Source organism: Leuciscus leuciscus, assembly GCF_965113295.1.
Source record: "Leuciscus leuciscus genome assembly, chromosome: 1".
Taxonomy (NCBI): domain Eukaryota; kingdom Metazoa; phylum Chordata; class Actinopteri; order Cypriniformes; family Leuciscidae; genus Leuciscus; species Leuciscus leuciscus.
In genome coordinates this window covers 5,102,304-5,125,008 of record NC_138725.1, presented here as the reverse complement: position 1 = coordinate 5,125,008, position 22,705 = coordinate 5,102,304, and the positions used below count along the sequence as shown (strand labels likewise).

Genomic DNA, 22,705 nt, shown 5'->3' with positions numbered 1-22,705 from the left:
CAGCGGTTTGCTCGAGTTTATTTTCATGGCGCTTATAGCCAAGATTCGTCCTTTTTTAATCTTTGGATTGATTTCTCAGATGATAAAAACAAGTTTTTGTCACTTAATTAATTGACTTAAAATTCAGGTCACAGTCCAAAATAACACCTAGGCTCTTTACTTCTTTCTTAGATTGTAGGGCTAAGGGACCCAATCCAGCTTCTATGGGACCCAATATAAGAATACAGCTGTTCTGAGGCAGACCTGAGCATAACACATGTGATGGTGCAGTTAACCCACAGGAACAGACACATTTCATGCTGAGAATGTTTACTCACACACACACATTTAATTTTAATTTTGTGTTGAAAATAATGTAAAAAGTAAATAAAATAATGGTATAATTACTATTGAATACCATCTATATTAGAGCACGTGGCATTGCACAAGATTTTGAAAATCGTGTTTCATATTTTCTAAACCAGGATTTTTTTAGGTATTTATTCAAGTAAACTGTAAAATCATATGTAAATATTACGTAAGGGAGAGTGGGGTACTCTCATCACTTGATAAACACAAATAGCTAGTATTCTCGTCGCTTGATAAACTTAAGGTTGAGCTACTGTAGTCTGTTGGACTATTTTAATGATGCATGTGGTGATGTGGTTTCTCCCCTGCATGGATATTCATGTGTCGCTTCAGGTTATCTTTAATAGAGAAACTCTTCCCGCACTGATCACACGTGTGCAGCTTCTCTCCAGTGTGGATCCTCTCATGTGTTTTCAGAGATGATGACTGACTGAATATCTTGTCACAGTGTGAACACTTGTACGGTTTTTCTCCAGTGTGGATCATCTCATGTGTTTTCATATATGATGACTGACTGAATATCTTGTCACAGTGTGAACACTTGTAAGGTTTTTCTCCAGTGTGGTTCCTCTCATGTGTTATCAGACCTGTTAAGTGTTTGGATCTCTTGTCACAGTGTGAACACTTGTAAGGTTTTTCTCCAGTGTGGATCCTCTCATGTGTTTTCAGAGATGATGACTGATTGAATCTCTTGTCACAGTGTGAACACTTGTAAGGTTTTTCTCCAGTGTGAATTCTCTGGTGCTGTTTTAAATTGTCCGCTGTAGTAAAAGTCTTCTCACACTCAAAGCACATGTACTCTCTCACACCAGTGTGAGTTTTCTCATGTCTATGTAAATTAGGCAGCTGTGAAAAACTCTTTCCACACACAGAACATGAATGCGGCTTCTCCTTCGTATGAACTGTCAGGTGAGTCTTCAGGTTTGATGCACTAAGAAATGTTTTGGCACATTGATCACATGTGAACGGCTTCTCTCCAGTGTGGATCCTCATGTGGACATCAAGATATGGTTTGCATGAGAATCTCTTTCCACATTGATCACATGTGAACGGCTTCTCTCCAGTGTGGATCCTCATGTGAATCTCAAGACTTTGTTTGGCTGTGAAACTCTTCCCACACTGAGTGCAGGTGAAAGATTTCTTGGCTCTTGTTTTCTTTAAAAATGTCTTTTTAGCCTTTGAGCGACTCAAAGATTTTTCTCCAGGTTTGACATGATGTTCCTCCTTCACTTCACTCAGTTCTTCACTCTCTTCCTTCACTTCACTCAGTTCTTCACTCTCCTCCTCCACTTCACTCAGTTCTTCACTCTCTTCCTTCACTTCACTCAGTTCTTCACTCTCTTCCTTCACTTCCCTCAGTTCTTCACTCTCCTCCTCCACTTCACTCAGTTCTTCACTCTCCTCCTTCACTTCACTCAGTTCTTCACTCTCCTCCTCCACTTCACTCAGTTCTTCAGTCTCCTCCTTCACTTCACTCAGTTCTTCACTCTCCTCCTTCACTTCACTCAGTTCTTCACTCTCCTCCTTCACTTCACTCAGTTCTTCAGTCTCCTCCTTCACTTCACTCAGTTCTTCACTCTCCTCCTTCACTTCACTCAGTTTTTCACTCTCCTCCTTCACTTCACTCAGTTCTTCACTCTCCTCCTTCACTTCACTCAGTTCTTCACTCTCCTCCTCCACTTCACTCAGTTCTTCACTCTCCTCCTCCACTTCACTCAGTTCTTCACTCTCCTCCTTCACTTCACTCAGTTCTTCACTCTCATCCTTCACTTCCATCAGGTCTGACAGGAAAGAATAAATATTACATTTAATTTTCAGTACATCAAAATAATTCAAAGAGAGGAATATAAAGTGAAAGGACATGAAAGTGAGCCCTGATGTAATAGTAGAAAGTAGACAACTGTTATAAAATATTATGATCATTTGATGCCTTTTTATAATTGATTATATGTCCTTAAAACTTTCCATGAACGAGGTAAATTTATCTTCCAATTATTATCTTTAAAACATTATAGGCACGAATCCCATGTTTCTTTAGCAAGAACTATTGAATATATTTGATCAATGACAATTATCTAACATGATATTAACATTAAAATATACAATACTGCCATGTTTCGACACTAACTTTGAGATTGATATTTATTTTACTAAAATGTTTTAATTATTAATGGCTGTTCACTAGGGTTGGGTACCGAAACCCGGTTCCAATAGAGAACCGGTTCCGACGTAAACGGTAGTATCGAGATCGAATAAGAACGCAACTTTCGGTGCCTGATTTCGGTGCCTGACTTTTTTCACCGCATCTCGCGGCACGAATGATCCAATAACAAAACATCTCCAGTTAACCAGCAGAGCATTCATTTAGTTTGTTTGTTAAATAAGAGACGATCTAGCGCTGAACTGTGTTTTTTTAAATGATCAAAGTGCTCGTTGCCGCTGCGATCAGTGGCGCGGATTCTTGTGGCTCGCGCACACCGCAGTTTCTTCATGCGCGCTTCAATACGTTGGACGCGGACGCGCTTCAATACGTTGCAGAGATCGATCTATTTATGAGGCGTCGTCTGAGTATGTGCGCGGAGAGTTTGTGTGTGCGTGCTCGCGTCTCAGATGAGTATGTGCGCGAGTGTGTGTGTGTGTGTGTGTGTATGTGTGTGTGTGTGTGTATGTGTGTGTGTGTGTGTGTGTGTGTGTGTGCTCGCGTCTCAGATGAGTATGTGCGTGAGTTTGTGTGTGTGTGTGTGTGTGTGTGTGTGTGTGTGTGTGTGTGTGCTCGCGTCTAAGATGAGTATGTGCGTGAGTTTGTGTGTGTGTGTGTGTGTGTGTGTGTGTGAGCTCGCGTCTCAGATGAGTATCTGCGCGGAGAGTTCCGCGCGTCTCGTGTGTGTAGAGTTTGTGTGTGTGTGTGTGTGTGTGTGTGTGTGCTCGCGTCTCAGATGAGTTTGTGCGCGAGTTTGTGTGTGTGTGTGTGTGTGCGCGCGCGCTCGCGTCTCAGATGAGTATGTGCGCGAGTTTGTGTGTGTGTGTGTGTGTGTGTGTGTGTGTGCGCGCGCTCGCGTCTCAGATGAGTATGTGCATGAGTTTGTGTGTGTGTGTGTGTGTGTGTGTGTGTGCTCGCGTCTCAGATGAGTATGTGCGCAGAGAGTTCCGCGTGTCTCGTGTGTGTAGAGTTTGTGTGTGTGCGCGTGAGCGACTTTAGATGTGACGTTGTGCATTTCATATAGTTGGAGCATTCAGCAGTATACATGTATGTGTGACTACTTAGTATATGTGTATGCAAGCGTTTTATGTGTGCGTGAATGAAGTTCGATTTAAGCCCTAGACGGCGCCTCATATCTATTAGTTCTGGTGAAATCAAAAAATATAGCCTAATGCACACAAAGTGTCCCTGCTTGATATACAACCACTGATGAGCATAATCGGTTTAAAAAAAAACAAACAAACAAACATACAAACAAAAAACTACGAATGCGGATTAGAACCCAAAACCTCTGACATTCTTGACTAAAGTTCAAGTTCAGCTGCAGTGTTCCTCTTCGGGTAAGTTAGTAATTTAATGCCAACTGCAAATCTTGCATACCAAGTATGAAGTATATCAAGTATATTTATATGAGGCTATACTATGTGTGTTAAATATTTCTGCTCAGTGTCAGATATTTCTCTGTTTTGTAAAAGTCTATAATATATAATACGTTATATAATATATATAAATAATATGAGAAGAGAATTTTTTTTTGATCTTAACTTAAGTGTTTTCGGCTACATCAGTAGCCTTTTAAACGGCACAATTTTTTTATTTAATCAGAAATCAGAAAATCTTTTTCAGAAAACACACACAGGTATTATTTTTTTGATAAAGTGTGTGCGGTTTCGTTTTCTTAAGTACCGGTTTAAGAACCGTTTAAGCACCGGAACCGTTTGAAAAATACCGAGTAGGTACTGGTATCGGATAAAACCCAACCGATACCCAACCCTACTGTTCACACTAGACTTTTCCTTGCACTGACTTCCATTCATGCGCATGTGAAAGTGGGACACCAGAAACACAAGCTCAAGTGAATTACCCTGTGAGAAATAACACAAGCGTTTAGCATTCAAGTGGAGTGGATTGTTTATTTTTACATTTTGAATTATTATTATTTGTTATATGTTGAACTTGTGTTTGTAAAAAAGCTTCCGCAGAATGTGACGTCATTTCACGGCTGTTGCAGCGTCTGTAGAAACTTCACAAGCTCAAAGTGTAGAGTGGCCATAACTTTAACTGGCTTTAAATTAACTCTTTTATTAGCATTATCTGTGTCCTACATGTTTCACTCAACCCTGTTGCTCCTGACATGATTTTCCTCCTTTTAAAAACAGAGCATTTCTTAATACTGTGACACACAGGAAGTGACATCATCTGGGCTCTTTCTACTGCATGCTGGGAAGACAAGAAAACAATAGGCTTGTTTGAGATGAACAAAATCTGCGAGGAACCGATCACCGGTGATCACCGCGAGATGCATACTGGTTATAAATGTGTCCGAGTGCGGTCCGCCTTGTCGGATTCTGCAGGTGCTCTCCACCGACTGATGATCAAGAGCATGATGGGAAATGACTCATTGGTTTAAACAACCGTGATGTATTGTTCTCTTTTAAACTGTTTGATTTTAAAACTCTGATCTCAAGTTTTTAGTGCTGATGAGTATAAATTAGTGCTGTCAAACGATTCAAATAATTAATCGCGATTAATCGCATTAATGTCATAGTTAACTCGCGATTAATCGCACATTTTTATCTATTCTAAATGTCTCTTGATTTCTTTTTGTCCCATTATTTTTTCTCATTTTAATGCTCTTATCAACATGGAAAAGTGAAATGGCTTGCTTTGTGCAAATGTTTTTTTGACAACATTGGCATATAAACAACAAAACAACATTGGCATATACTGTAGTGTTCAATTTCACACTAACAGGCTTGGGAGGGTTACTTTAAAAATGTATTCCGTTACAGTTACAAATTACTTCATAAAAAAAAAGTATTCAGTAACGTAATCCAAGTACCACAATATGAAAGCAATTTAATCTGATTACTTTTGGATTACTTCAAGGTCAAATATTATAAAAAAAACAAAAAAACTTTTATTTATTAAGAATTTCACAGCCCTGAATAATATATTTATGTAAAGGACTATACAGACATCTAGTGGCTACAGTATGGTATTACAGATTATTTTGTTTTATTTTTAACTAACATGTAAAAAAAAAAAAAAAAACATTTAAAAATTCTACACACAATCTACATATTAGTTTATTTTAAAATAGGCCTACATGTTGACTAAAGCCGTGATCTTTCTTAATTTGCCTGACTGAACTTGGACCGTTGGCAGTGGGAGTTCCCCTATGTTACCTAGACAGCAAACATCCCGTTAAGAGAGAAGAGATTAAGAAAGGACATTTTGGGTACTAAAAAAGCTACTGTCCGAATTTCTACAGATTCGAGCATCCATTAATTGAAAGCGTTTTTATCAGCGTGAGTCATTACTGGCAATAGAACCAGGAACTACGATCAAGCAGCGCTTAATATAGTGATGCAAAAAAAAACCTGATTTATTTAGTTTTAAATGAAACCATTGTAATCCTGAAAGTATTCCCCCTTTTTTCAAAATCTAACTATAATCTGATTACTACGTTTTTTGACGTAACCGTGACGGATTACAGTTACTGGATTTTTGTATCCTGATTACATAATGTCGTTACATGTATCCCGTTACTCCCCAACCCTGCACACTAACATTCTCGCTTGGAGCAAATAATATCTCATAAATTACATTTTGAAATATTTTAAAATAAGATTTTAAATTGTAATACTATTTCACAACGTTACAAGTTTTACTGTATTTTTGATCAAACAAATTCAGCTTTGGTGAGCATGAGCTCTTTATGAAAAAAATGTGTTCCTTTGTGCACTGGCTAAGGAGCCTGAGTCAAACTGAAAAAATAAAACCAAAGTTTTTCTGGGGTAATGTGTTGTGTAATCTTATTAAAATGGATTTCATAAAATTGGTATCGAAAAAAGTATCGTTTGGAACCGGTATCGAAATCAAGGTATCGGAATTTTTTTTAACGATACCCAGCCCTAATGGACCCTGTCCTGAGGCCTTCCCATATGATAGGGCACTGGAATATTTTTTCAGAAAGGCCCGTAAAATAAAATGTTCAAAGGCTGCAAAATTTGCAACAAGAAGTCTGTGCAGCAGTCATAGAAAGTGTAGCAATGGCATAGCAATGTAGCAATAGCAATGTCTTTAAGTTATCTAACACTAAGTGTTGACAATGGAAATGTGTATACATGTCAATAAAAATATATGATATATTTAACCCTTTTGTTGTGCCTTAATCACCCCACCACACCACACTAGGGGTGTGCCATATCATACCGTCCACGATAATACCGGTATAAATTTTTACATGATAAAAAAAAGTGTCATATCGCGATATCACTGATATAGCGACGCAATGATGTATGCCGCATTACGTTCCCTAGCACGCACAATAACAACACCTGTCTGAGCGTGAGAGCAGCAAGTCAGCCTCCAATGATGATTTAGTACCTAAAAAGGAGCTACTTCAATAGTATTTTAATAATTCCCGCAGGTCTACCACTTATAATGCGGGACATTCCCCCGCAAACATTGATTTTACCAACCGCGTGAGTGTTCAGCGGTGCCGCGTCTTCTCTCTCTCACTCTCAAAATGGGTTGCACAAGTCAAGCGTCGATACCACACTCTTGTGCTTAGCAGTCAGGACATGACGGAATTGTCTTTTATCACTTGCATCGTAACTAAAGTTTATCATTTTCACTTCTTTTTATGTCTTATCAGTTTAAACATTTGCGATTTTAAACTATTCAGTACTCGCGCGCGCTCTCTGAGAGATGTTTACTCTGCGTGCATACATACAGTAAAGCCGTCTCACAAACAGCTCGCGAGTAACAAATGTTCTTTTTCGCGGATTATATCGCTTTAACGGGGGGAAAAACACGCAAAATTGTGTAAAAATTCCGGTCATGGTCAGTATATTCGTAAACAGTCGGTTATGTCTGAAATAACCATAAAACGCGCGTGACAGTGTGACAGACAGTATAACAGTAATGGATCCGGGCACTAGCTCTAAAGGTGACAGCAGCCATATGTGTCTGTCATTAATGTTGTCATCAAAACAATAAAAGATAGCTTTCATTGTAAGGAATCAGAATTAATAGCCTATGTATTTAATTTAGTCAGGACTCAGGACTAGTGTTATTTTACATTTGATTACCTTATTCAGTTTCTGTAGTATTTCTGAATAGTGTTAGACCTAACAGTTACCCAAAAACTTTTCTCTTTATTTGTATCTTTATTATTTTGTATATATTTTTTGCTACTTTTTTCAATTTAATTCAAAGACTGAAATCAAGCTTCCTTGTGTTGTGTAAACTCTTAAAAACAACATTACCCAATTGTAAAAACACAATGAGTGAGCAAACATTTAGGTGAGATAAATGTAATTTAAAAAATTGTCTACATTTTTTTTTATATCGTCATAACTATCATTATCGCAAATATTCTTGAAATATCGTGATATAATTTTGAGGCTATATCGCCCACCCCTAACACCACACCACCGCAAATAGAATCTAATTCTGTGGGAAACACTGGTTTCTAACATGAATGTTCTTCAGCATCATGAATGAATGAAGAATAAACACCAACCTCTTTGTTCTTCAGGATCTTCAGTGTGTTTCATTCTGCAGGGTTCTGGATCACTCATGTTCTCTCTGTCCTCTTTAATAAACTCAGTCTTTGCAGATTTCAGCTCTTCCTGATGCTCTGATGCTCGTCTTCACGTGTAGCTGATGGGAATATTCCAGCATTTATTGGAATTAATGTGGGAGGAGCTTCACTGATGATGTGATTGCTATGGGAGGAGCTTCACTGATGATGAATTACTGTGGGAGGAGCTAATCTGCCAAAATCAAAAATATCAATTACTGAGTTTGTTTTTATAATAAATGACACTAAGCATTTATGCCTATCTATTTGTCGTACAGTAACTGATGCCAATTCATTATTTTTATTTATTTTTATTACTAATCCTAACATTACTCTGCTTCTTCATTAGAATACAGGTATCTAGAACTATAGAAAAGAATATAAATAATGGTAAGGAAAACAGTTAAAAGCATAAAGACAGAAATAAACGTATAGCCTAGTAGCCAACAAATCCCCTCAGTCTGCTGACACCAATGAAATGAGCTTTAAGTGTCAATTTACAGGAGATCTGAAGACATCAGCATAATAAATGAGGTGAAAACAGGAACAATTGTCATGAAATAAAGAGTGTTTTCAGCAGATCTGTTAATATTGATGAGCCTCAGACTATCAACACTCATTCAACAAGCCATTCAGGATCATCAGCAGATCATCTCACTTTATTCTGAGTGTTTGCCGTTAGAAACACATTATTTGAGTCAGGATACATGACAAAAGCCTGTAAAACTGCTCTACTGAAAGACAATACTGTTATTTCTCACAATATAACCACCAAAATAAGTGATAAATCACCAATAATAAAACAAAATAGTTAAATAAATAACATTTTCAGGCAAATAACTACAACACCATAATATGTGAATCTAAATATAGTTTGACTTTATAATAACTATTAATAGCAATAAAGTAATTCCATCATTAACATGTTACATATTTGTACAGAAACTCACAATGATCATAAAACTCTTAAAAATGTAGAAAATGTAATGTTTCCTGTTTCAAACTTCATTAATATCTATATTCCCATGCATGTATAGATTTGAAATTTCCCACATTCATCATACAGGGGCAATATAAAGTGTCTACATCAATTTTAATACAATCTGCCAAAGATAAATGTCGACAATAATAAAGAAAGGTAAACATGAAAATGGCAACAGAAACACTTGAGATCGATTCCCATCAATTCCCCTCACAGACCTCAAACTTTAACTTGACTTTAACTTATTTAACTTTAACAGTTCTCACTCCAAACGTCGAGTCAATCACACAAACGAACACAACATCGCTCAGGTCTGAATGAACTCAACATATTCTCCTCATGCTCGCTGCTGCTGCACTAAATGTTTATTTCTGAATTCAGACGCCAGAAAAGACGCACAAGTATCGCTGTGATCGATGAAAACAATACAGAAACAAGCCTGTCGCTTAATCAAACTGTATAAAGTGTGTGTGATGGTTGTGTAAATATGAGAATTGAAATACCGTGAACTGCTCTCCTCACCTCAGAAGACTCGACGCTGCCTGAAATGAGCGAAGAGACACGGCGCGAGCGAGCGGTGACGTCATCGGCCTCCAAAGCATGCGGCCACGCGCGTACCTCCCTCCTTAAATTTGGAATCGTAAAATCACACCAAACAACTGCGCATTTTATCAGTTGCGGCGCCTTCATCTATTGAGAATGAGGACATACTCATAGGTAGCTTGCTGTCACGTGACGAATTGAGCCCGTCCACCATTTTGGGAGGATACGCTATGGGTTGCCAGGGGCAACAGTGCAAGAGCAATACAGAGACGGAGCAGGAAAGACGGCTCGAGGAAGGATAATAGAAATTACGAGAAAATAAAGAAGAAATGGAGAAGAATGCGGCAAAAGAAAAGGGTCCTTACAGGGAGAAACTTACTACCAATGCCAAACAAAAATGATTTTTTTTTTTTTACTTTTAAATTTAAAAATACGAAAAAACTGTAATACATGGCTCCTACGGTTTCCATGACAATCGTGTGAGACACTGGAGCAGTTTTTTTACACAGCAGTGTTTTCCAGGCATTCTAAAATAGTGCGACAACCTCCTCTACTATCAATACAATGAACGGTGCTAGCGGGTATCCTCCCAAAATGGCGGAAAGGGGAGGATGACGCGGTCTCTGAGGGCGGGGCGCTGTGTCGTGACGACATCTCCTCATTCTCAATAGGCTACACTGCAGCACGACGTATATGTGCATGTGCTTTAAAGCCTTGCCGGTTAAACATGTCATTCGCTGCTGATGCGCTGTTCAAATATGCGCTTTACTGAGCGCGTACACCCGACGCGCACATGCACTAAAAGCCTGTTACTGGACTAAGTTATCTTTTGAGTCTTATATTGCGCTAATACTGTCAAATACAGACAATGTTTACATAAACAAAGTTGGTTATGTCTAAAGTGAAAGCAAACAGAGAAAATTAATTAAAATCGGCTTGTCATATGCGTGTATATTAGACGCGTCGCGTGCAGTTCTTAAAGAGACAGTAGCCCTAATAATAAACATGCTGCTGCTTGTCCTTAAAGGGATAGTTCACTTTGAAATAAAATTTTGGTATGTTTTAGCTTACCTCAAGGGCATCCAAGATGTAGGTGTCTTTTTTTCCGCAGTAGTTTCAATTTTGATATTTTTAGGTCAAACCGTTCTTGTCTGTCAGTCATATAATGCAGGTCTGTGGTCACCACCTCAAAGAGCAAGCACAGAGTCCAAATTAAACATACAGAGTGGGTATAGGTATATACACTAGATGTCGCCTTGGCGACGAAACCGTAGCCAAGGCGATATCTAGTGTATATATCTATACCCGCCCGCGCCCTCAGATCACTGGACGCGGCTGTGTTCAAGAGGTAACAACGATATAAATACTGTTCGTTTTCTCACACAAACTGCTCGTTTCGTGTCTTAGGCCATCAATGTGTACTTACGATGGGGAATTGTTTAATTTGGACGATGGGGAATTGTTTTAATTTGGACTCTGTGCTTGCTCTTTGAGGTGGTGACTAGAGTTCTCAACGGGCCTGAAAATTACAACCCGACCCGACCCGGCCCGTGGCTTTTAAAGCCCGGACCCGATGTAACCCGACACATCAACATGAATTATCTGCCCGAACCCGGCCCGCGGCGGAATTTTTTTTTTCTCATACACGTATTATCATGACCAGCAGACGCGAATTCAAATCAACCTTTAATGTTCAAGCCTTTTAACAATACAAACAACTGACACAATAAACTTTAAATATATATAAATAGGCTGTAGTAGCGACGGTGAATTCACCTGCGGCAAGTTTACTTTTCACCAACTCCATCTTCTTCTCCAGGCTAAAGGCGTGCACAGCGGCGTCTGCCCCCGCCCCTCTCCATGATGCACGTTGCACGCAGCAGCCAGACTTTCTTTACGGTGAACAGCAGCGATGATTAATAAATGTGTTTTTTTTTTTACTTAGCGGAAAAGATTAAGCCCGAGGTCCGACCCGACCCGAGTCATTTGCTTATATTTTCGACCCGAACCCGCGGGTCCTGCATTATATGACTGACAGACAAGAACGGTTTGACCTAAAAATATCAAAATCGAAACTTCTGCGGAAAAAAAGACACCTACATCTTGGATGCCCTTGAGGTAAGCTAAAACATACAAAAATTTTATTTCAAAGTGAACTATCCCTTTAAAGAGATAGTTCACCCAAAACCAAACAGTTGCTGGTCCCCATTGACTTCCATACATAGTAGGAAAAAAATATACTATGGAAGTCACAGGGGTACATCAACTGTTTGGTTACTCACATTCTTTCAAATAACGTTTATTTTCAACAGAAGAAAGAAACTTATTCAGGTTTAAAACAACTTAAGAGAGTAAATTATGACTTTTTTGGGGGAGAACTATCCCTTTAATGTTAATAAAACAACAAAACACACAGAGGAAATCATTCACTGCTCTTGACTGAGAACTTTAAGTCTGTTGTGTTTTATTTTCATATTTGTTCATTTAATTACTTTCTTCAATTCTACTGTTAAATACACCTATAGCTGAAAAAATAAAGCACTGTTTATTTCATTTGTATATTAAGTTGTGTATGTGTAATATGTATCTCTGTTCTTAATTTTTAATAACAAAGAAAATAGTGACAAAGATTTTTATCTTCGCCACTTTGGCCTAAATGTCTGCCATTCTTTTTTATTTTATATTTTGTTACCTATATTTTGTTACCTATAAGGCTTTGCTTTTAAAATAGGGATATTAGTTTGGCTGTAATGCTCAGTCACATGCAAAATAGTAAAACCAACATGAAAAAAGAATCGTGATAAAATCGTGATTTTCCTGAAAAAAATAAATAATCGTGATATGATATTATTGCCATATCGCCCACCCCAGGTGTAAAAAAGTGCCTAGATGTGCTTAGATGCTAAAAATGTGTTATTATTGATCATTATATCACACTACAATTAAACATAATGAAACATTCATTTGAATTGAAATTGTTTTATTAGCTTAGCTAATATAATTTATTAGCTTTTTCTAGAGATTGCAGTCATCCATGACATGGTGAAAAATGACTTGAAATAATACTGAAAATAGGTTAAGATGAATGTTAAAGGTGTGCCCCCTAAAAGCACAAGTGGCCCCTGCCTGGCCCCCCCCAGTTACTGTGGTCTAGAACCGCCACTGGATTGGTTATTTGATTTGGCCGTGAAACGTCATCTCACATTCATGGCAGACTGTCGGCTAGTCTGTTTTTATTGTCTTTACAATTAAGTAAACAAAGTCAATCCAACATAGCCTAGGCCTACTAAGAAAAGCGCTTTATATGCGTGTCTTCTGATTTATATTCCAAGTTCACAATTTCATAGCCTGTTTAGATCGTGTTCAGATTAGTTTTAGCTGTTTGGGGGAATTTTGTGACAAACGTGAACTTGGGAGTACAAATCTGACCAGCCTACGTTTCGTAAACTTGCCGTGGCTCTCAAGTACTGAACAGTTAGAGTACATAAGCATATTTAGGCCAATGCATTGCCTGGGTTTAAGATGTATGCAATACAATAAAACGGCACTATTTTGCCCAGCTGTGTGCAGTGCACTATTCTAGACTAATGAAAACTAGTGATGCATCATCATGCTCAGCTTTGACTTAAGGTCCATTAAATAATACAAACAATTACACAGAGGTATGGAAAGCAGTGAGACATGTAATGACCAGGCCCGGACTGGCCATCGGGAGCACCGGGAGAATTCCCGGTGGCCTGCCGACTAATTTGGCCTGCTGCCAGCCAGCGTTTTTATTTATTTATTTAATTTTAAATCTATTATAATATATATTTTTGTACTACTACCTTTACCAGTGTCCAGTGATCATTTTCAAATTCGTCATTCAATAAAATTATTATTATAAAATAAAATCATGAATCTGTTAGTCTTGACTGGCAAGGCTACGATTCCACTTTAAGCCTCAGCCAAACGGTTAAACAGAAAATGCGAGCATCACCCGGTGATGGAGAGAAAACGGCCAGGTGGAGCAGAGAGGGAAAGGACAACGAAAAAGAAAGCACTCAGAGAACAAGCAGCAAAATGTTGCAAAATGAATGACCTGTTCAGGGCTTCAAGTGCAGGTCAGTTTCATCTGTAAATACTGTACTTTTTTTCTTCGTTAACTTAGTATTGAAATGCTAGCAAATGTTAGCGGTAGCGCCCCTATTACTATCGTCACTCAAAATACTGTAAGCTAAAGGAGATTAATATTATTTAGTGTAAAGTTACATTAGTAATTTAGCAGACAAATATTAACATTTATGTGGTACCCGCAGGGAGACAGGAGTGATAGTGCAGACATCAACAAAAAATAATGCAATAACATTTTATTAGACAATTTAGAAAATTATGTCTGGCCATTTGTGAGGTTTAAAACTTTTTTCCGTTTTTTTATTGCAATATTAACAAACAGAACAAGTCGATACATACAAGAAATATAAACAATCTTTCAAAACGAAAGAGAAATTATGGTTCAGTATACATTAAAAGAGGAAATGTGAAAGAAATTTAAATCTATTCAACCATAATCTTAAAAAAAGAAAAAGAGAGAAGAGAAGAAAAAAAGAAAAGAAGAGGGCACAACAAAAGAAAAACATATTAAGGGAGAATATTAAACATGGCACAAATTATGGATGTTTTCATTGCTTTCTTGTTAACAGAAGTTGAAATTGTATTTAAATACATCTTCAATTGTTCTTTGAAAAAGCTAAAGTGGGGTTTACTTTTCATATATTTAAATGTATGGATATGAAACTTTCCAATATATAAAAGAAGGTTTATACAAAAACTTGCAATAATTAGATTCTTGTCTTTGACATAAAACCCCAAAAGAATGTGTCTATATGATAAAGAAAAGAATCAGAGCATCAATATTATTCCAGAAAGACCAAGCAAAAGTACATTCCCAAAACAAATGATCAACAGTTTCAGAAGAGGCTTCACAAAAGGAGCAGGAAGTATCAATAGCACTTCTAAATTTCTTTAAAAAGTATTTAACTGGATAAAATCTTTGAATAATTTTATAGGATATTTCTTTAACTTTATTTGTTAGAAAGAATTTCTGAGGAAGTGACCAAACATATCAACGGGTTGAAGAGACTGTGAAAAGAATACAATATTTTATTACTATTACACAAACACCGTAACTGGCACAGAAAGTTTGATTGTAAAACAAAAATATATCTTAATCATATTAAATGTTTCAGAATACATGTACCGTTGCATTGACAGCATGAGGGACCTCATCTCTCCTGGCTGCTCTTGCCTGTTGCTGGCTCTATCTGCCTCCAAAAGGCCATCAAGTGGGCATGAGTCGCAAACCTGTGGGACATACAGTATTTCAGTAACACTTGTGTCCAATCCAAAAGCCGCAGCAGGCTAAGACATGAGAAGATTATACTAAAGACGCGTCACACCGAAGCATTACATCTGATGTTATCTTTATTACTCCGTTTCACCAGCAGAAAGAATAAACACCAATCACTTACTTTGGTAGATGCATTCCATCAGTCAAGTGAAGATACATCAAACAGCGCATAGTAACAGATAGTGATGGTAGTAACGTCATTGACAGTAGTGACGGTCAAAAGAAAGTTTTTCCCCATGCTCACCCTGCAGCCATGCTCCAAACAACCCGCCATGTCCCACAGGTGAACACGCACGCTAATATACACACCACACCCCCTCACGGTGCCATAGTTACCAATGACGTCACACCACTCATGCACATACACAACAGTATAGAAGGAAAGAAGAAATATCAAGAAAGACTAATCAAACCCAATGTATGGCTCCTACAACTTATTACTAAGTTTACAGATGTTGCATGTATTTATTATAGTAATAACTATAAATTAGGCATAATTACATGAACTTAACCCTACAGTAACCATTAATATTACTCAGTACTTAAATGCAAAATTACACTGTAAATTGCAAAGGGACACAAACAAAATAAGGTGTAACCCATATTTTATTTGATGGTATTTTAAGTGCCCATAGACAGTTTTAAATAGCAGATTTATTAACATCCTAGTCGTAATTCCCATTAATACAACATTATATTATTAGATAGAATAAAAATCCTAATGCCAGCGTTTACAGAATAATACACTTATCAGTGTGTAACATATTATGTCCTTTTGGACTTGCCGTATGAAAGAAAAAAAAATATCACATTTAATTTTCAGTACATCAAAATAATTCAAAGAGAGAAATATAAAGTGAAAGGACATGAAAGTGAGCCCTGATGTAATAGTAGAAAGTAGACAACTGCTATAAAATATTATGATAATTTGATGCCTTTTTATAAATTGATTATATGTCCTTGAAACTTTCCTTGAACGAGGTAAATTTATCTTCCAATTATTATCTTTAAAACATTGTAGGCACGAATCCTATGTTTCTTTAGCAAGAACTATTGAATATATTTGATCAATGACAATTATCTAACATGATTGTTACGAACTTTTAGAGTCTAGGGAATGTACCGTAACATTTACATATTAACGTACTGCTGGATGTGAAATGAGGTGGAAGAACATGACAGACAATCTTTTGAAAGAGAAAAATTACTGGATTTTTATTCACACATAAAGCCAAAGCCACTAGATCCAGTAACAACAATAATAATAATAATAATAATGTGTACTATGTACAATGTAATAATGTAAACAAACAATAAATAAATGGGAAAAGAACAAAAGCGGCACCAAAGGAAAGAACAAAATATAACAAAACAATCCTTAATCTAAACCTAATCTAACCAAAGCAAAATGTAGAAAATAAACCGAAATCTTCAGTGCATCCGGCACCTTAACTAGACTATCTAACAAAACAGAAATACAGTAAGTGGCGCTCACTTCTTACCTAGTGTGTCTAGACAATCATCTGCTACGGGTCGGGTGCAGTGTATATCGCGATATACTAACTTGCGTTCTCTTCCCACTATATCAGCTGTTAACCAATGTCTCAGAGCAAACGAAAAGGTAGACAACACATCACAAAGAACAAAGCACATAGCACACAACTCAGTTCGCGGTCAGAGACAAGAACTCGATTCGCTACAGAAAACTCATTCCACTACAAAGAGCTCAGTCCACTACAGAGAGTTCAATTCGCGATCGAGAGAGAAAGCATGAATGAACATGCCATCCTTTTAAACCAGCTGGACGGCTTCCGATTGGCTCCCAAGCGCCGCCTTAATGATGACTGACGTCCGACTCGGCCAATCACAGCAACCTGCGAGCAGAGAGAGTGGGCTAGAGACAGAGAAGAGATAATGAGCACAACAGCCAACACGTGTGAAGTACACTAACGTGCACAGATCAATGAAAACAGAACACAAAACACGCGTGGAGCGTAACAATGATATTAACATTAAAATATACAATACTGCCATGTTTCGATACCAACTTTGAGATTGATATTTATTTGACTAAAACATTTTAATTATTAATGGCCGTTCAGACTAGACTTTTCCTTGCACTGACTTCCATTCATGTGCATGTGAAAGTGGGACGCCAGAAACACAAGCTCAAGTGAATTACTCTGTGAGAAATAACACAAGCGTTTAGCATTCAAGTGGAGTGGATTGTTTATTTTTACATTTTGAATTATTATTATTTGTTATATGTTGAACTTGTGTTTGTAAAAAAGCTGCCGCAGAATGTGACGTCATTTCACGACCGTTGCAGCGTCTGTAGAAACTTCACAAGCTCAAAGTGTAGAGTTCATAATGTTGTGTTTTAGTTATTCAGCAAAAAGTTCAACTTCACACCAGAGCTCGGAACGATAACCTCTTTACTCTTTTTGTGTCACTCACTCTCACAACGCATGCGCACACAGAACCCCCGTAACCTTGGTTACCTTGGAAAAGAATACAACATTTCCCCCTCCCCCTAAAGAACTACAAAAATTGTGTTTCAACTTAAACCATAGTTGAGGAGAAATGGCTAAACACCTATACGTGATATTCTGTGATAAAGTCCTTCAGGTATGCAGGACAAGCCCTTGCTCGAACCGGTCGACTCTCCAATGCCGTCGACTGCGACACATCTTGGCCACCCTGATGAACGTCAAGCAGTGGCTGAAGGTGTTGAGGCCCCAATGCTGGCAGAGATGGTTGCGGGGCCTCCCTGAGAGGGGAACCTTGAAACTCCGGGCCTGGCCGTGGCTGTACTGGCTCCAGTGGAGGGGCCGGAAGGGGCATGTGCTGTGGCGCTCTCCCACTAGGCTCCCTCGCCCGTAGGCACCTGGTTAAATTGAAAGGGGCTGGCACTTTCCGCAGTCTGCTAGCATGCCAGCGAGAGCCATCGCTCAACAAGAATGTGGCAGACTGTAACTGACGATCCACCTGGAGGGGTTTAGACCAAAACGATGCCATTTTGCTGCTACGGTGGGGTCTGCGGACCCGAACCCAGTCCATCACCTTTATTTTATTCTCCTTGACCTTGTGCCTCTTGTCGAAGCTGTCCTTCATTCGCCTCTGGTTTGAAGTTACTGCTGCTTTGGCTGCTACCCAGGTGCCATTAGCTGCTGCTGACAAGTCTCGTGCTCTAAGTCTGTCCAATGGCAACTCCATCTCCCGGCCGAGCATTAGCAAAGCAGGAGAGGCCTGGGTGGTGGTGTGCTGGCTAGCTCTGTAATGCATCAAAGTCAGGTTGAGTGCTGTTTGGAATGTGTACCCCTGGACAAGATGTGCACGAGTGCCGTTCTTAAGGCTCTGATTGAATCTTTCGACCCAGCCGTTCGCTTGGGGGTGGTAGAGTGCAGCCCGGATATGCTTAATTCCCTTATTGCAAAGGAAAGTGGAGAAGTCTGCAGAGGTGAACTGCGGCCCATTGTCAGTAGTGATGGCACGGGGCATTCCCCAGCGAGCAAACAGGCTGTCCAGTATCTGTGTGATGGTCTGTGATGTGACCGTTCCGGCTGGTATTACCTCAGGCCATTTAGAATGGAGATCGTACACGACCACCAGAAAGCGTTGATGATGAGGAACTCTATGGTCATGAATTTCCCCACAAATGTCCAATTGAAGGTGATCCCATGGGCGAGATGGCCATGGAGCAGGTTGAAGAGGGGTTGGAGCTGGTAGTCCAGTCTTCCCACTGAGGAGACAAGGTTCACAGTCCCTGACCAGCCCTTCAATGTCGTGGTCAATGCCTGGCCACCAGACCAGGTCCCGGCATCTTTGCTTGAGCTTAACGTTGCCCAAGTGGCCCTCATGCGCCATTGATAGGACACGTGCACGCAGGCTACCCGGCACCACTGTACAGAGGCCCCTGGAGACACAAACATCACCCCAGCAGGACAGTTCATTTCGTACTTTAGCAAAAGGTTTTAACTCCTCAGGCAACCGTGCTGGCCACCCCGAGCGTATATATGTGCGGAGTGTTGTCAGTGTGGGGTCACACTTGGACTCCCTTTGCAGCTCCTCCAGGGAGACAGATGCTTTCAGAGGTGTATGGAGCATCTGGATGAGTTCTGGCTCCATGTCATCACTGCCTGGCGAGGCTGTTGGTGTGGGCGCATCAATGGATCGAGATAGAAGATCAGCGACCACGTTGTCCCTCCCTGGTGTGAATTTGAGTTGGTAATCATACTGTCGTAGGCGCTCACCCCATCTGTGCAGACGTAAGGGTTTATGACCTGAGCCGGATGCTGACAAGAGCGTGATCAGAGCCTGATGGTCGGTGCGGAGGATGAAACGACGACCATAGAGGAAAAGGTGCCATCTTTCAGTTGCCCAGATACACGCGAGGGCCTCGCGTTCACCGACAGAGTAGCGCTGTTCCGTGGGGGTCAGAGCTCTGGAGGCGAATGCTACTGGTCTTTCCACTCCATCCTACTCTTGTGACAGCACCGCTCCTAAGGCCTGTGTAGATGCATCACAGGTGACGATAGTCTGACTGTCAGGGTCAAAGTGGGCCAGGACAGGTGGTGTGGTAAGCTGGGACTTCAGTGTCTGGACGGCCTCGGAGCATGCTGCAGTCCATTCCCATGGCTCCTCTTTTTTTAGTAACTGGCGAAGTGGTGCTGTGGTTCGGGAGTACTGGGGCAGGAAACGAAGGTAGTAGGCCGTCATGCCCAGAAACGAGGCTACCTGGGAGGCAGAGGTGGGCTCTGGGATTTTGTTAATCGCCTCGATATTTGACTGAAGAGGGGCGATGCCCCTAGATGTGAGACGGAACCCTACAAAATCTATGGCTGAGGCTGCAAACGTGCATTTCTCTCCATTCAACGTAAGGTTATGTGCCATGAGAGCACTGACCACCCTACTGAGACGGTTGTTATGGGTCTGGACATCCGATGCATGAACAACTATGTCATCCAGGAAAACTGCAGGAATACCAGGAAAACTCCAGGAATACCAGCAAAGATGGTGGCCATCACCTTTTGAAAGCAGCTGGGGGCGGAGCTTAGGCCGAACGGCATTCGAGTATAACGAAATACCCCAGCGTGTGTGACAAAAGCTGTGAGGTCTCTGCTGGAAGGGTGGAGTGGCAGCTGCAAGTAACCCTGGCGCAAATCCAGCTTCGTAAAGACCGTCGAACCATAGAAGTGAGTGGTCAGCTCCTCAGATGTAGGTAATGGGTACTTGTCGGGGATAACAGCCTTATTTACAGAGCGCAGGTCAACACAGACTCGTATTCCACCAGATTTTTTTTTTGCAATGACCAGGTTAGAAATCCAGGGGGCCGCATTAACTGGCTCAATCACCCCCATGTCCAGCATCATTTGAAGCTCAGCAGTGACTTCCTCCCGCAGAGCTAGGGGAATCCTGCGCAGGGGCTGTATGACTGGCGATACCCCAGGGTCCACCAGAGGCTTATGGGTGAAAGCTGTAAGGCAGCCCAGTCCGTCAAACAGCGCTGGCCATCTCTGTTGCCAGGTGGAGGTGACATGGTGGGTATCAGCGCCCTTATCGTCTCGCAGGGTGAACCCCAAGCTTGTAAAAAGATCAAGCCCCAGGAGGTTGGCTCCCCGTTCAGAAATGTAGAATGGGAACGATGGCAGGTGTTTGGAGCCATAGCGTACTGAGACGCGGAGAACGCCAAGCATAGTAAGAAGTCGAGAAAGAATGTGAACGCAGTGCTAAAGAAAGTGAAAAGAACGTGTGAGTAAATGAGGGAGAAAAGAAAGTTAAAGGAAAGTTGATAGATGGAAGTCGTAAGAAGATTGAAGGTTAAAAGAAGGAAAGATTTAAGTCTTAAGGGAATCCTTTGAAGGAAAGATCTATAATAATATTATTTTTATTTTTAAAAGTACTGTATTTTATTTAATTTTTCTAAACTGTTTTAAATATTCTTATTTCTTTTTATTATTTTAATTTCTTCTATGTAAAGCACTTTGAATTGCCATTGTGTATGAAATGTGCTATATAAATAAACTTGCCTTGCCTTGCCTAGTAATCCTGGAACTGTTGTAGCCACAGAGAGATGTGCAGGGCTGCTGTAATGGCAGATGGGAGAAGAACTTGTGATACGTATTGGCATTGAGCAACGATGCGGCTGCACCCGTATCCAGGAGGAGTGGGAGACTCACCTCATCCAGCAGCACAGTACATGTCCTAAAAGCTGCCTGGCCAGCTGATACATGTCTAATTTCAGTGTAGTCATTACAGACAGGTGAGAGTGTCCTCTGTGATGCTTGCGTAGCAGGAGCCGACAGGCATACTTTAGCAAAGTGATTTTTTTTTAAGCAGTTCCTACATGTCTGCCCACGTGCAGGGCAATTTTGGGCTCTTGAATTGTGCGAACTAGACCCGCAGTTGCCACAAAAACTTGAACTGCGCCGGTTTCTCTGCAGTTGTGCAAAATGCACTGGAAAACCTGCATCCTTTCTCTCCCTTTTTTCTATGGGTAAGGGAGTGTGGCCTTGGTAACTGGCAGGTCGGAGTTGTTGCATAGGGATGTCCACGGGGGGGCGCGCATCAGCGAGCAGTGTAGAGCATTCGACAGCTGCCTCCACTTGCAGCGCGATTACAACCGCTTTATTTAGTGTTAGTTCGTCAGATTCTAACAACAGTTTTTCCTGTGTCTTTTCACACAGTATCCCTTCAATAAGCTGATCACGAACGATCTCATTTTGAAGTGTCCCATAATTGCACGAGCGCGCCAGGTCTCGCAGATTTGTTACGTAGTCCTGCACGGACTCGCCCGATCGCTGAAGCCGTTTGCGTAGCTTGTATCGGCGTAGTATTACTCGTTGCTGGCCCGTGAAGTGGAGAGCGAGCTGAGCGACTGCTTCCTCGTAAGTCTCCGCTTCCCCAAGAGCGCGATATATTCTCTCTCCCTCGGCCCCGAGACAGTGACGAAGCAGGGCAATTTTCCTCCGATCCGAAATATCAGTATAGTCCATAGCCTCGAGATACACCGTGAAACCATCAATCCAACTCGCCCACGGAATAGGCGGTTCACCAGGAACGGGAAGAAAAGGTGTCGGCGGTGGTAAGCTAAACTCAGCCATCCTTGTCGCCAATGTTGTGTTTTAGTTATTCAGCAAAAAGTTCAACTTCACACCAGAGCTCGGAACGATAACCTCTTTACTCTTTTTGTGTCACTCACTCTCACAACGCATGCGCACACAGAACCCCCGTAACCTTGGTTACCTTGGAAAAGAATACAACACATAACTTTAACTGGCTTTAAATTAACTATTTTATCATCTTTATCTGTGTCCTACATGTTTCACTCAACCCTGTTACTCCTGACATGATTTTCCTCCTTTTAAAAACAGAGCATTTCTTAATACTGGGACACTCAGGAAGGGACATCATCTGGACTCTTTCTACTGCATGATGGGAAGACAAGAAAAAAATAGGCTTGTTGAGTAAAATCTGCGCCGAACTGATCACCAGTGATGAATGCGAGGTGCATGCTGGTTATAAATAGGTGTGTTCGGCATCGGCTGCTGCTGGATGTAACCGATCGGCGAGAGTAGCCGCGTGCAGGCGGGGAGGAGCTGCAAACGGAGAAGTCGGACACTTTCTGGTTCCCGTAGTGACCGCTCACGT

At 40.5% G+C, this 22,705-nt stretch overlaps 2 protein-coding genes across 4 annotated transcripts in view; one reads left to right on the top strand and one right to left on the bottom strand.

Annotated features, from left to right (window-relative positions):
- LOC309494422 (uncharacterized protein) overlaps positions 1-22,705 on the top strand; it is a 251,719-nt gene that overhangs the window by 192,119 nt on the left and 36,895 nt on the right. The gene's annotated exons all lie outside the window — the stretch shown is intronic.
- The window catches only part of LOC309494337 (uncharacterized protein), a 255,507-nt gene that overhangs the window by 224,642 nt on the left and 8,160 nt on the right, over positions 1-22,705 (bottom strand). The window contains exons 1-2 of one of the 3 annotated variants that reach the window (XM_082163637.1): positions 8,082-8,214; positions 1,717-2,129 (exon numbers count right to left, since the gene is read on the bottom strand). The exons of 1 other annotated variant lie outside the window; for it this stretch is intronic. In XM_082163637.1, coding sequence (XP_082019763.1) covers positions 1,717-2,129; positions 8,082-8,139 — 471 coding nt within the window. In that variant the 5' untranslated portion in view covers positions 8,140-8,214. Of the gene's footprint in view, positions 1-1,716; positions 2,130-8,081; positions 8,218-22,705 lie in introns of those variants that run through there. One more of the 3 variants, XM_082163644.1, reaches the window with a different exon arrangement.